Raw genomic sequence first — 15,462 nt, 5'->3', positions numbered from 1 at the left:
TCAGGCTTCTCACTTAATCAGGTCATTTATCAGACTATACCATTGATTTGATCAAGAACTATGTCCTATTCACTGCGTAGATCAACTGGATTAGACCTTGGGTATTCCTAAAAATGATACAAAACATTTCTTTGTATCATTTCTGCAGATGGCTGATCTAATTAATGTTTTGATTCTTAAGTACAGTTTGGGAGTTAGCTTGCAGTTATCCTCTTTACTATTGATGTCTTCCATACCTTCCAATAAACTGAGTGGCCAGTTATATCAATGCCTTCAGGTTTTGTTTCACCTTTTTAATCATTAGTTTCTAGAATTAGTATTAAGGCCTTTTTTGAGTCAGAATTTGGTTTGCCACTGCTTATACTTTATATCTTTTTTCTCTTTTAACCACAAAAATAATGGCTATGTTGTTTCCCATGGGAATGTTCTGGCAATTTCAAAATATAAAATACACCAAATAGTTAACCTATGACCATTAAGACCTCACATTGTTCATCCAATGAGAAAATGTCTTTGGGCATTTTTCTGCAGCTTTATTTGTTTTTGTTTATATGTAATGATGAAATAGTCTTTGAATTCTTCTGACTCTGTGATAGAATTTTGTAAGGTGTTTAGACAGTGATTTGATTTCAGTCAGTCTAGTTATCCTAGAATATAAGTTATCAGTCACAATCTGAAGTGATATTTCCATAAACCTAGTATTTAAAATATTATTTTATCAATTTATTTTTTCTTTACCCTGTTGTCACATTGAGTTCATCTGTCAGAGTAAACAATGTGAACATCTTCGTTTATAAGATATTTGATAGAATATAGAAAAATAAGTCTTCAGTAGATCAGATAAGACTTTTTTTTTGTCCCCCTGCTTAAGGACATAACCCTTCAAACAAGCATGTGACTGGGAAAATAAGGTCTCTGCTTTTACTCACTGTCCCACATATATGTGTTAATATACAATATTTGTTTTCCTCTTTCTGACTTACTTTATTCTGTATGACAGTCTCTAAATCCATCTACCCTTGATATATTTCTTCTCCAAACATATCATTGAATTTTGTCACCACCCTTAAGAGTATTTTACTGATTGCAAGATGTTTTTGTACTGACTGACATTCCCTCAATTTTTATTCGAAACTGTGCCATTGTTTTTTTAGTGTTGCCAGTATGGTGACTTTTGGGTTCTTCGAACTCATTCTTAGGTCTGCTCAGCTGTACCCATAAGGATCTCATAGATAAGGAAGTATATTGACTGCACCGATGGGCCTCTTATAGGTAGCGAGGATCAAAACTCAGAACATTGATTTCTGTCCACTCAAACTGAATTAACTGGTTCACCGATCACATTAGCAGTCGGGTGATTGGTATCTGTTCCATATATTGAAAGTCAAAGTGTTAGTTGCTCAGTCATGTCCAACTCTTAGCAATCCCATGGATTATAGCCTACCAGGCTCCTCTGTCCATAGAACTGTCTAAGCAAGAATACCAGAATGGGTAACCTTTCTGTTCTCCAAGGGATCTTTCCAACCCAGGGATCGAACCTGGGTCTTCTACATTGCAGGCAGGCCCTTTACTGTCTGAGCCACTAGGGAAGCCCATAAACTACTAAGAAGACTAGAATATGGCTGATCAACCCAAATTCTCTTTAAAATGAAATTAATATGATTTCCCATCTAGACTAGAGGTTGGGAAACTGCAACCCTCGGGCCAGGCACCTGTTTTTGCAAGTAACGTTTTCTTAGAACTTGGCCATTCCTATGTTTATGCAGGGAGTCTGGCTGTTTGTTCTACAGCAGCAGAGTTGATTGACTGTGACAGAGACCAAATATCCTGCAAGCCTAGAATATTTACTATCTGGCCCTTTCAGAAACAGTTTGCCAACCCTTGACTCAGACTATCAGCAGTTGCCAGATAATCATGGTTTCACAGCAGAGGGAGTAGGATGAGTCCAAGGGATAGCATAAACCAACTATGCCTGAAACCTCTGCTCTAGAAATGTACCTGAATTTGTTAGAATTCCTCAGTCTTGTTAGATCTTGGTTTGGAGTTCTCTTTTGAGTCGAAGGCTTGCAGACCTTTTGTTTTGGTTAATGGCAAGTTGAGTAGTTAAAATTTATATCTTGGTTGAACTTGGAAATTTCCAGATTCATTTAGTAACATTTATACTTTCTATGTTGGGTATTTCTGAAGATTTGTTTAATTACTAAAACTAGTCATTTATTAAGCTTCTTCCAGATTTGGAGACAAAGGTGCACACAACACTGCATACTACATGGGAGCTCAGTCTGTGAAGCTAACAGACATGTAAATAGATAAATTTTAATACATAGAACTCAACTTTCAATCAATTTAGTAAAGTGGATAGATTAGTTACTATTTCACCAATAGGTTGAAAAGAAAACATGCATTTTTTCAATTCAGTTTGTACCAATTGTGGTTCAAGTAAGTGATGGGAATTCCATGTAATAATTTTAAAATAAATTTATAAGAAAAATGATAAAGGAAAAATTTTTGTAATATAATGAAAGGAATTAATCCCAATTTTTATAAAGCAGCAAATATTAAATGTGTTATGATGTGAGGAATGAGGCTAGAATAATAGTGTAGGACTTCCCTGGTGGTTCAGTGGTTAAGACTCCATGCTTCCAATGCAGGGAGGAAGGTTCAATCCCTGGCTGGGAAACTTAACAGTGTATACATAGTTTATTTAAAACAGTATCCAACAAGAGAAGCACTGCAATGAGAAGCCCACACACAGCAACGAAGACCCAACACAGCCAAAAATAAAAGAAATATTTTAAAAAATTTTCAAAGCAAGATCCAAAATCATTTTTTTAAGAAAGAGAAGAGTTATTCTATAAGTTGTGTTAGGGTAACTGGTAAATGACACAGAGGAAAGCAAAAGAATTCACATGATATACCAAAATTCCAGATAGGTAAAAGTTGCCTATTTAAAGAATACACAAGAAAAGCCTAAAACATTTAAAAGAATTCCTCTGAAGAGGAAAGGAATTTCTCAGTTTACAAACTTGATAAAGGCAAAGATGAAATGGGTTTAACTGAATGCAAATAGGACAAAAGAGAGTCGTACATTCAAAAAAGGAATAGATATGAATGGGCAAGTCACAAGAGAAAAGAGAAAATGTTCAATCTCACTAATTAGAAACCAAAGTTACAAGTTCAGTTTCCACCAAAATAACATTTTTTAATGTTATGCACTGCTGCTGCTGCTGCTAAGTCGCTTCAGTCGTGTCTGACTCTCTGTGACCCCATAGACAACAGCCCACCAGGCTCCCCCGTCCCTGGGATTCTCCAGGCAAGAACACTGGAGTGGGTTGCCGTTTCCTTCTCCAATGCATGAAAGTGAAAAGTGAAAGTGAAGTCACTCAGTCGTGCCCAACTCTTAGCGACCCCATGGACTGCAGCCTACCAGGCTCCTCCGTCCATGGGATTTTCCAGGCAAGAGTACTGGAGTGGGGTGCCATTGCCTTCTCCGAATGTTATGCACTAAGAGCAGCCAAAACAAAGTACTGGATCAGAGACTGGGTGGCTTAAGCAACAGAAAATTTTCTTACAGTTGGGAGGTCAAGGTGTGGGCAGGGTTGTTTACTCTTGAGGCTTGTAGATGACCATCTCCTGTCTTAACCTCATCATTCCTCTGGGTGTGTTTCCTAGTCTCTTTTTAGAAAGACACGCGCTAAATTGAATTAGGCCTCTCCCTAATGACCTCATTTAATCCTAGTTATCTCTGTAAAGACACTGTTTACTGCCAACTGAAAAATGCTGCTTTCTACCTGTTTCTACAGTATAAGAATGAAGTCACTAGCCACTGCAGCTGCTGACCTTTGACACACCTTGAAAGGAGTTTGCTTTGGGAGAAACTGGCAGAACAGACCTTCAAATAGGTATTTTCAGGAAAATATTTTTTGAGCTCAATTTCTTGTATCTTCTCATATCTAGAAAAGCACTAAAATTATTAATGGAAACATCTGCTCCTCTGTTACTAGCAGCAACTTTCTGCCAAGATATGTGCTTTCTGGCACTAACTCCTTTCTGTAAAACTGAAGTCAGTAATACTGACTTCTCTCCCTACCTCTTGGGAGCAGTTCCTAAGAGCTACTGGAGAGGCTGTCTCTAGGTATTTTGCCTCCAGTAAAATTTAACTCACAACTTTCTTTTTGCCTATTCATACCATTCATGAGACTCTCAAGGCAAGAATACTGAAGTGGTTTGCCATTCCATTCTCTAGGGCACCATATTTTGTCCGGTCCTAACTAGCAGACATGCCCTTCTGCCACTCAACACAGCTGGGTGACATGCCTGGTACCCTGGCTGTCCCACTGTTGGTGTCTGTTGAGCTTGTTTAAACCTTAACTGGCTGTTGGGTGTCGGTCAACGTGCAGCTAGGAGTGAAGACAAAGGCCCTGCTAGAGTGGCTGGGAAGGGGGTGTGGGGAAGGCTGGAGGTGATGTTGGATGATGTCCAGCACCCCGGACTCACTGCTGCCTTTGACTGCCCTGGGGCCAATCCGCTTAGGAGTCACTGTCAGCCATGGAGCCAATCACCCACTCAGGAGCCACGGGTCACCTGATGCTGAAGCTCTAATAGTTTGGCCACCAGATGTGGAGAGCTGACTCATTGGAAAAGACCCTGATGCTGGGAAAGATTGATGGCAGGAGGAGAAGGGGGTGACAGAGAATGAGATGGTTGTATGGCATCACTGATTCAATGGTCATGAGTTTGAGCAAACTCAGGGAGCTAGTGATGGACAGAGAAGCCCAGTGTGCTGCAGCTCATGGGGGTCACAAAGAGTCAGACACAAACTAGCACCTGAACAACAACATAACTCTCACACTGTGCATTTTTTCCAGTTGACACTATAGTCACATTCTGAAATAGTGGGAGCTAGGACTTAAAACTATGAATATGTGTGGAGGTGGAGACACAGGCCTTCAAACAGCCCATAACATGCATTAACACTAAAATAGCTAATTTAATTAATGAAACTTTGGGTAGATCCCAAATCACTTAATGGTTACATATGTGCTTTGTTAAAGTTAAAATCATTTTGGAAAATAAGTACAAGATTTCGTCACCTTTTACCCAGAAATTTTATTTTTTATTTATTTTTTTTTACCCAGAAATTTTAAAATGAGGAATTCTCCTAAAGAAATTAAACATATTAACTTGCACAAGCTGGAATCAAGGTTGCTGGGAGAAATATCAATAACCTCAGATATGCAGATGACACCACCCTTACGGCAGAAAGTGAAGAGGAACTAAAAAGTCTCTTGATGAAAGTGAAAGAGGAGAGTGAAAAAGTTGGCTTAAAGCTCAACATTCAGAAAACTAAGATCATAGCATCTGGTCCCATAACTTCATGGAAAATAAATGGGGAAACAATGGCTGACTTTATTTTTCTGGGCTCCAAAATCACTGCAGATGGTGATTGCAGCCATGAAATTAAAAAATGCTTACTCCTTGGAAGGAAAGTTATGACCAACCTAGACAGCATATTGAAAAGCAAAGACATTACTTTGTCAACAAAGGTCCATCTAGTCAAGGCTATGGTTTTTCCAGTAGTCATGTATGGATGTGAGAGTTGGACTATAAAGAAAGCTGAGCGCCAAAGAATTGATGTTTTTGAACTGTGATGTTGGAGAAGACTCTTGAGAGTCCCTTGGACTACAAGGAAATCCAACCAGTCCTTCCTAAAGGAGATCAGTTCTGAGTGTTGATTGGAAGGTCTGATGTTGAAGCTGAAACTCCAATATTTTGGCCACCTCATCTGAAGAGCTGACTCATTTGAAAAGACCCTGATGCTGGGAAAGATTGAGGGCAGGAGAAGGGGACAACAGAGGATGAGATGGTTGGATGGCATCACTCAATGGACATGAGTTTGGGTAGATTCCAGGAGTTGGTGACAGACATGGAGGCCTGGTGTGCTGTGGTTCACAGGGTCACAAACTGTGGGACACGACTGAGTAACTGAACTGAACTTGTTCTCTGCACAGTCATTCGCTGCAACTTTGACCTGTATTAGCAGAATATGGTTAATACCCATATTTAGATTGCTGTTACGATTGAGACCCTATGCTTAATGTTAACACAATGTGATTAACTATTCTACTCCAAAGACTGGGATTCCCTGTTTTGGTTAACATTTAAATGTGCTGAGAAGCATGTACTTAATAACAGCAAATTTCACAAGTTACTGTGAGAAATTTCTCCCTCACAAGCAAAACACTAAGCTTAAATTTAGTGATCCTGATCCCATATAGAAATCTAGGTGTTAATGATTTTAAAGCATTTTCAGAGAAGAGGCTTAAGAAATGCAAACCACCATAGGTTTTTGGGAATTCTATGTGTATTCCTTTTCATCACTTTACCCTACAGTACTGCATCCGTAATCGGCAGGTTATCTACGTTGATCTCCTGTGCAAAAAACACAAGTACGCTCCATCTTCATGCGTCATGATTTTATGTGTTTCACTAAGTTTAGAGGGAATAACGTGACCTTTTTTTTCCAAGTTGGAGGAGGGGCAGCGATCAGGATGAGCAGTTACTTTGTTCTCTCAAATTGCAGCTTGATTTCTGTTATTCAGAAGTTGTTTTCCGATAATTCTGTCTTCCAATAACCTTCAATTTTTCCCTTTCAGTTTACTTGAACTTTACACCTTAGAGGCTTCACTTAACATGGAAATCTTGCTTACCTGAGTCCCACTTCCTGTCTCCAGGCTCTTGCTCACATTTGGATTTTTAAAACCTTGGTACAAATCTTTACAATCTAACCTCAGTGAGTGTGGGTCTCAGTCACGTAAGGTTTAGTTTTAAAAATGTCTCAGAACAAAAAGCCCAAATCCAGACAATTCCTAATCTGGGGCTACTTGATGCAGATGGTGTAATCTCCGTTTAAGCGGTTGCAGGCAGGACACACGCTACTTTGTACCCGCTTCCCCCACTTTTCTTCATTTCTAGTGTTCAAGAACACAATTTTTGGTGAGGATGAACGAATCTTTTCTACGCAACACAACGTTTTCTCAGAGAACGGAGAGCAGGCCAAAATGGCCACCGACAAAGCCTTGCCTCGGTCCACCTATTGTCTCTGAGCTCCCCAGCCAGCGCCTGCGCATAAGGCTCACCAGCTCCGCCCGACACGCGTGCACGCCCCGCCCCGCCCCACCCGGAGGCGGAGACGCGCTTGCCTAGTCATCTTGTTTTCCAGAAGTCCAGACGCTGCGGTTGTTAGCTCCAAACTGCCGTAGGAGCTTGTCGCAGCCAGCTGGGTTTTCTCCGTGGTCGCGTTGCAAGCATTACCTCCTTAGGCTTGGACTCTTTGGCCAGGACGGTAAGACGCAGGGAGAAGCGGGCTAGATGTCGGGACCCCCTTTTGTGCCTTGAGAACACCCGTGAAGCTCCCCCACAGGCTTGTTGGCCGCCTGCAGTCTCTGGCGCAGTGATCTTTTCTTCTCCGCCTCCCGCTCCCCTCCCCTAGCTGCAGAAAGATGGTTCGCTCGTCTTCCAAGCTTATCGAGGCCGTTGCTGCGAATTTCTTTGTGATCCGCGGCGAAGAGTTCGCTAGGCGGGCAGAGATTCTCGAACGTTTGCCTTCCCCAGAGGGAGCGGGGAGGGCCGAGCCCGGGCGGCCGCCATGTTGTCTGCAACGGCAGGCCTCGAACGGGCTCTAAGATGGCGGCGGGGTTGGGGGGAGGTTGGCGATGACTTGGGTTCTGGAATGTGCCTAAGTGACGCTCTTCTGAGAAACTATGCTCTTAACAAAAAAAACCACATTGACCCGATGTAAGGCGACTCGAGGGAAAACGGCGAATGTCTTTGCCCTCAGAGGTGAAAGCAAAAGTTAGGTTTAGGAACTCAAGGAAACAGGAATAATATGGTGTAGTTGAAAGAGCGTGTGGGAAGTCGGGTGATCGGGCCTTTTAGGCGTGGGTGTTTCTGCCGCCCCTTCTCGGAACAGTTGGAGCGTCTTGATTTCGACGCTTGTTTTTGTATAGAGTTGAGATGGAGCCCAGGTGTTAGTGCTGGTACGAGCGGTAGTTGATGAAAAGTCGTTTCTGTATAACGTTTTTTTCAAGTTGTTAGGAATTTGTAGTTTTGGCAGGAAAGGATTTCCCTCATAGTTGAGTAATAATGACTTTTGAGCTTTGATTTAAAAGAACAATGAAAACGTCACAACTCGGATGAATTTTAGAGGACGAGTTTTATTAAAATGTTGACATGTGGGATACAACTAAACCGGGAAAACTTGTCTTTTATGTAGATGAGACACTCAAAAAGAAGTTACTGTCCTGATTGGGATGAAAAAGATTGGGATTATGGAAAATGGAAGAGCAGCAGCGGCAGTCATAAAAGAAAGAAGAGATCGCATAGCAGTGCACGGGAGAACAAGCGCTGCAGATACAATTACTCTAAAACATCTGATAGGTAAGAAGGGTTCTTAGTATCTCAGTAATTACAACATTAACATGTTAGTTTGATTTCAGTAAAACTGGTGGGGAATACATTTTCATTATTAAAACTAGAATTGACTCAAAACTGATGCATTGCTGTTTTCAGCTATGGTTGTAAAATTGGAAGTATGTTTTTTGGTGGGAAAAAAATTTTAATGAGTATTACTTTAAGAGAAAATAAAAGCATTGAAAAAAACATTCTTTTTCTAGCTATTACCTGGAAAGCAGATCCTTAAATGAGAAAGATTATCATAGTCGACGCTACATTGATGAATACAGAAATGACTACAGTCAAGGATGTGAACCTGGACATCGACATAGAGATTATGAAAGCAGATATCAGAATCATAGTAGCAAGTCCTCTGGTAGAAGTGGAAGAAGTAGTTATAAAAGCAAACACAGAATTCACGACAGCACTTCATATCATCGTTCACATGGGGTATGAGCTCTTTTAAATTTTTTGGAAATTTTATTTCCCATGTGGAACAGGAAAACTTGAATTTATGTTTGATCATTTGAGAAAGTTCTATTTAGGATGAAGTCATCTCAGTTTTAACTTGCAGGATTCTTTGTGCATTGGATAGGAAATTCCTGAAGTACAGTACATGTTTAATTGTATGGTAGCAGATTTTATTAATGATTGGCAACTAATTGTCATTCCAGTGAAATAGTGGAGATAATGTTGATTAGTTTATAGCAGGGATTACAAGATACTCTGAAAATATTTTTATGGTACTTTAGGAAATTTGATTTGCTTTGATAAATGAAAGTCTTACAAGTAGGATTTTTATATTTGTATGATTGAGGATTATGCTTTGCCTTTGTTCTGGCTAATCCTTTTATCACTAAAAAACAGATTTGAACATTATGGGTTGGTTATGTATTTGGAGCTCAAGCTCAGATGACATTTTAAATACTGTAGTGTTATTCTTGTATGCCAATTTTTTTTCTCCCCGACATTAGAATTTTTATTTTATTTACTGTTTCGATATTTGTTTTCTTAGATTAGCTAGGAAATTATAATTTGGCCACAGTCTACTTTTGACAAGTAAATAATTACATTCTACAATTTTACAGCATTAAATTAGGACACTAGAAACTTAAAAGTTATGTTTCAGTGAATGCTACAACTAAGCATTTTTTTTTTTTTAAGAAAAACAATTGTATTATGTTTTGTTACCTTGCCACTTTGAGTATCTTATCTGAAAATCTGTTCCTTGCCATGTTTTTCTCCTGTTAACATAAACTATGTGCCCTGTGAATTTCTGGGGACTGAATTTGAAATTGCTCCTGCCAACCGTTTGTGGCCTGGCGTGTATCTGAATGCCTGAATATCTCCCCGCTGAATGAATTTCGTATTCTGCCCTGAATTCACTCGGGTATATTGATTGGCTGGATGATCTTGGTGCCGCGCACTTGACGTTTCCAGAAGAGTCACCGAAGGAAAAGAACCAGGAGTGTAGAGGATGATGAGGAGGGTCACCTGATCTGTCAGAGTGGAGACGTACTAAGTGCAAGATGTATAGAATATTTTTCAACACTTATTAACTTTTCAGATAACATAATCTATTTATAGATTAAGATTTCAGGGATTTGGAAATCTTTTTTCTTTCTCTGTTTTTGTTTGTTTTGTTTTTTCCATTTCTTTTGGTGGGGGGGATTGTGTTTTTGCTTTCTTTAGAAATTTAATGTTATACAGAACTTCCAAAACAGTTAATCAAAGTTAATGAAAGTAGCTTAAGAATGAAATTAGATCTAAAAATAGTTATATTTGTTTTTTGGCAGTGTTGACCAATGAACTATCTAGTGATAAGGAAATTTGTAGCATCAACTAGAATAATCTGCATTTGATAGCCTTTATTGTAAGTAAACTGTTTTCACTTCTTGGTATAACTGAGTTTATTTCTCTCTTTTAGATGAAATTGTTGATACTTTAGGTGAAGGAGCTTTTGGAAAAGTTGTGGAGTGCATTGATCATAAAGCGTAAGTTTTTTGGTCTGGAATTGGACTTGGGAAGGTGAACAGTACAGAAAATACATTTAGGATATGATCTGACCATGAATCAGTTATTGTCATTAGTCATTATACCCTTTTAGCTTAGGGGTTTTATCTTAGATACAGGAAATGCTCAGTAAAGTTACTAGCCCTTTGTGTTTAAGCAGTAGCTGTTTATAGTGCATGTGAGCTGCTTCTACAAGCTGAGAATAGATTTTATTGTGTCCAAAGGTACTTTTTGTTGTCCCACTGGGCACAGTTCTAGATCAGTTTTTAGCCTTGGTTTCATGTTAGAAGTCTGGAGACTTTCTTACCCCAGACATTGAACCAGTCTTCAGGAACCTGTAATTTTAGAAAGTGACATATCTGATACTGGTAACAAAAGCTAGGGCTAAAAACACTTTAGATTGATGTCATAAGTTTATCCATGCCCTTCAAACAATTGATTGAAATAAGATAGGGTAGGAAATTTTTTTGTCTCTTGTTTGAATTTCTTTCTCCTTAGGGGTGACAAAGCTTTTTGAATTATTAGGGGAGGCTTCCTGCTATTGGTTTGTAAGGTTCTAAGAACTAGCACTCTTTTATATTACTTCCACTATTTCCCAACTTCTTTGGCAACCTGGTCCAAATGAAGATTAGCCAGTGACTGGTACTATAGGAAGAAAACTACTCCATGTATGTATGTTTTATGTCTTAATTGGAATGTAAATTGAGGTGATTAATGTCACAGTATTGTGAACTGTTGGTTCGTAGTTAAAAGACACACACACAAAAAGGTCACATGAGTTAGATGGGCTGATGAGAGAAATCTGTATGCAACTTGTATTGACCCTGTCATATTTCCAGATTAGTTGCTTACACTGAGTTGAAGTTGGACATATAATTAGACATAACTATTTGCCTATAATTACATGTAATTAGACAGCTGAATGCCAAACCATAAATTGAAAAAACAAATATTGCTTCAGAATAGAAGTAGGACAGTTTGAAGAGTGATAAAAAATGGAATTGGACATATCTTTATTTTTTTTTTAATGTGGATTTAATTTTCTTAACAGGGGAGGTAGACATGTAGCAGTAAAAATAGTTAAAAATGTGGATAGATATTGTGAAGCAGCTCGCTCAGAAATACAAGTTCTGGAACACTTAAATACAACAGACCCTAGCAGTACATTGTAAGTATCAGAATTGAACTTAGGAAATGGCCTCAGGCAGATTTGAATTGTGAGAGGCTGTACTCAGTTATTTTTTGTATGTTTTATAGCCGCTGTGTCCAGATGTTGGAGTGGTTTGAGCATCATGGTCATGTCTGCATTGTGTTTGAACTATTGGGACTTAGTACTTATGACTTTATTAAGGAAAATGGTTTTCTGCCCTTTCGACTGGATCATATCAGGAGAATGGCATACCAGATATGCAAGTCTGTGAACTGTAAGCGCTTAACATATTCCAGAGTGACACTGATTTTAATGACCAATTTGGATATTTGAAAAAAAATCTAATGTACACTTACTTGGTAGCCTGCCTTAAGAATAGGTAGGAGAAAGGTATAGTTGATTACAAGCTGTTGGTCAATTTACTGCATATCATTCAGTAAATAAGCATATTGTCCAGCATTTAATAACATGTTATCCTGTATAACACTGATTAGCTTTTCTGATTGCTAAAAATGATAATCTAGAACCACTGGGTTAAAAATACAGGAATGGCAAATCTCACCATCTTGACAACAGTATATTACTTCACTTTTTAAATGGTTGGTTTTCAGTGAACTAACTTTAGAAAGGTGTAGTAGTAGGTTTTAGTCCCTGATGGTTTTCTAACAGGCTAAATGTTGACCACTTCCAGAGAATTGTTGTTGCAGAGCTTTGGAGTTTGATTTTTGGCTTTTATAATACAGGAACTTTTTCTGTTTTCAGTTTTGCACAGTAATAAGTTGACTCACACAGACTTAAAGCCTGAAAACATCTTATTTGTACAGTCTGACTACACAGAGGCATATAATCCCAAAATGGTAAGTCTTTGATGTTTTATCTTCACACTTCCAAATTAATATTTTATGCCTCCTTAATAATGCCTTCTTAACCATCATTTATGATTTTCAGAGACGTGATGAACGTACTTTAATAAATCCAGATATTAAAGTTGTAGACTTCGGAAGTGCAACATATGATGATGAACATCACAGTACATTGGTATCTACAAGACATTATAGGGCACCTGAAGTTATATTAGGTAAGAATTTCTTAACTATGCATTGAGACCTGTGTTGAAGCCAACTTTAAAATTTACTGTTCTAGGTGTTTGTGGGACTCTTTTCCATTTTAGGGGTTAGCATAATAAAACACATTAAGGATTTTAAATTTACTCCAAATAGTCAACTCTTTTAAGACTTTGAGAGATTGGTTAATCTTGCTAGATTTCAGTTTTCACATTTATAGTACATGATGGGATTTTAAAGCATAATAATTTAGTACCTGTTATATTCTATACACTTTATGTTAGTGTTTGCATGGTATAGCTTGCTTCCATTTTCCAAGCTAATAAATGGAGACTTGGACTAAAATTTTCTTCCCCGAGTCTGTTGCAAAAAAGTAAGCCTGATTCGGGGCTTGAAACCAGATGTCTCCAGAGCCAGGATTTTTAACATACTATGCTATTGTGTTATGTTTAAGTTTGGATTAAGTGATTCCTTTAGGATCTTTCCAGCTCAAATATCAAAGACAGTAAGAAATATTGAGAATTTTTTCATTTACATTTTGCTTTGCTTTGCAGCTTTAGGATGGTCCCAGCCATGTGATGTCTGGAGTATAGGATGTATTCTTATTGAATATTACCTTGGGTTTACAGTATTTCCAGTAAGTGACAATGATCTGTTTCAATAGCTTTGCCAAAGTAAATTGTCTGTTTATATGAATGAACACTTTAACATAAAGTATACATGCATTTTAGGTAACACTTTTTCATGTGTAATTCTGACACTATTTCCTTCATAATTTGTTTTATTTAAAACTTTTCTAAGTGTATTACAAATAATTATCTTTAAGAAATTTATGATGAATTTACTCTGTAGGCCTTTTTTTTTTTTTTTTCCGGTAAGTTGTAACTTGCTAAAAGTATACCTGATTAGAGATCACATTCTTTGGTGACCTGTAATTATCCATTGACTAAAAATTGAGCAGCTTGCTTAAATAAGAGCAAAACACAATGTGCAAGTAGAGGTGGTTAATAAGTTTTCTTTATTGTTTTAGACGCATGATAGTAAGGAACATTTGGCAATGATGGAAAGGATTCTTGGGCCTTTACCAAAACATATGATACAGAAAACCAGGTATGTTTAAGAAAAAGTGCCATCAGTCAGTCACCTTTGCTAGATATTTTTTAAGTTTTCATTGTCAATATTATAAACTGAACGAATATCAATTTATTCTTAGGAAACGTAAATATTTCCATCATGATCGATTAGACTGGGATGAACATAGTTCTGCTGGCAGATACGTTTCAAGGCGTTGTAAACCTCTGAAGGTAAGCCTGGGTCTTTGCTTAAATGATCAAAACCTTGAGTTTCTTTCATGGTGGGTAAATAAATTTATAATAAATGGTAGTAGAAAGGGCTGTTGACTCTGTATTTCTTTTCAGGAATTTATGCTTTCCCAAGATGCTGAACATGAGCTTCTGTTTGACCTTATTCAGAAAATGTTGGAGTATGAACCAGCTAAAAGGATCACTCTTAAAGAAGCCTTAAAGCATCCCTTCTTTTACTCCCTTAAAAAAGCTACATAAATCTATAATTGTACAGCTCCCTTATCAGATACCATATGGACTGTATCAGTCCCATTTTTAAATATTAAGTTATTTTGTACAGCTTTGTAAATTTCTTGCAATTTTGTATTGCCATGTTTATTTTGTTTGGATGATTTAAATAGTAATGAAAGTCCTTTTCGGTAATTACTGTATAAAATGATTATTCAGAATAAATTTTCTTATATTTATGAAGTTTATATGAAGCTGTAGAGTTCATTTTTAGCATCATATTCTGTTAGTGTAAGAATGGGTGTATATCTCTTTCTGGAGTTTTCATTAAGTCTAGAAATGTTCGGCTTTATTTGCAGTTTAGGGATTGCCAGCATTGGAACTTACACCTTCCTTCTCTGAACCAAATGTAATGAAACCAAGTTATAGAATACCAAGAACTAGAGATTAACCAAACAGATTATGTTTTCCCTTTATTCCCACATTTAATACTGCTGCTTTCTCATCTCTCCCAGTAGGATTCTGCAGATGGCTTAAGGTGCTGAACCCCTTTAAGATCAATAACAGAAACTTCCAGAAATCCTTTGTGGCCAAATGTGAATCGTCAAATAGACTATAATAATTCATGTTTTTGTCCATGGTTTTAAACTCCTTTGTCCATTTAGGGTTCAACATGGTTGGCTTTATAGTTGCAGATTCATAGCAAAATGAAGTGCAGAGTATACCACTTGCTTCACCACTTGCTTCACCCATAGATAGCCTCTCCCATTCCCCGCCCCCCACCCCCCATTATCCACATCCCTCATGTGTTGAGCATTATAGGATACAGTGTTTTCATTGCTCTAAAAATTGCTCTGTTCCTCCTTAACCTTGCTCAACCACTATTTTTACCGGTTTATCTCCCAACCACTGCTATTTTTACTGTTTTGTCTAGAATGTGGAATCATTGGAATAGTTGGAATCACATATGTAGTCTTTTCAAATGGGCTTTTATAAGATATTTATGATAAAGACAACTATGAACTGGGCAAAGACAGACTAAATAATGTTTCAGAAGGAACTGGGGTAAAAATTACATAGTAATGCTGCTAAGTCTTTTTCAAGAGTTTTCAAGTTCACTTGAGTTTGTAGCAGTGTACCTACACTGGGTGGTACCATGTAAATAGTAAAAGCTGCCATTCTATGTGGTGATTTTAGGGTACTGAACTCATTTTCCCTTTTTAGAAATCCTCAGGTCCTTAAGTAGGCT

The 15,462-nt window shown here is 37.9% G+C and overlaps 1 protein-coding gene across 2 annotated transcripts; it reads left to right on the top strand.

The window, feature by feature from the left end:
- The first annotated feature begins 6,981 nt into the window (after positions 1-6,981).
- On the top strand, positions 6,982-14,461 carry CLK1 (CDC like kinase 1). 2 transcript variants are annotated; one of them, XM_069577979.1, is made up of 13 exons: positions 7,176-7,345; positions 8,276-8,439; positions 8,676-8,904; positions 9,895-9,985; positions 10,382-10,448; positions 11,519-11,635; positions 11,725-11,891; positions 12,380-12,474; positions 12,566-12,695; positions 13,236-13,318; positions 13,712-13,791; positions 13,895-13,985; positions 14,100-14,461. In XM_069577979.1, exons 2-13 carry the CDS (start codon positions 8,276-8,278, stop codon positions 14,241-14,243), a joined length of 1,458 nt encoding a protein of 485 aa, XP_069434080.1. In that variant the 5' UTR covers positions 7,176-7,345; the 3' UTR covers positions 14,244-14,461. The 2 variants fall into 2 exon arrangements, with proteins under 2 accessions (XP_069434082.1, XP_069434080.1); XM_069577981.1 differs by lacking the exon at positions 9,895-9,985 and having other exon boundaries at positions 6,982-7,345.
- The last annotated feature ends 1,001 nt before the right edge of the window (positions 14,462-15,462 follow it).

The sequence above is a fragment of the Ovis canadensis genome, chromosome 2, assembly GCF_042477335.2.
Source record: "Ovis canadensis isolate MfBH-ARS-UI-01 breed Bighorn chromosome 2, ARS-UI_OviCan_v2, whole genome shotgun sequence".
NCBI classification, from domain to species: Eukaryota; Metazoa; Chordata; class Mammalia; order Artiodactyla; family Bovidae; genus Ovis; species Ovis canadensis.
This window is presented reverse-complemented; position numbering and strand designations above follow the sequence as displayed.

What these genes read in the sequence shown, in the direction of transcription:
- CLK1 (XM_069577979.1), top strand. Translation starts at nt 8,276, where the DNA reads ATGAGACACTCAAAAAGAAGTTACTGTCCTGATTGGGATGAAAAAGAT. An exon ending in ACAGACCCTAGCAGTACATT is followed by an intron (nt 11,636 to 11,724) that starts GTAAGTATCAGA and finishes TATGTTTTATAG; the next exon opens with CCGCTGTGTCCAGATGTTGG. An exon ending in GGCGTTGTAAACCTCTGAAG is followed by an intron (nt 13,986 to 14,099) that starts GTAAGCCTGGGT and finishes ATTTCTTTTCAG; the next exon opens with GAATTTATGCTTTCCCAAGA.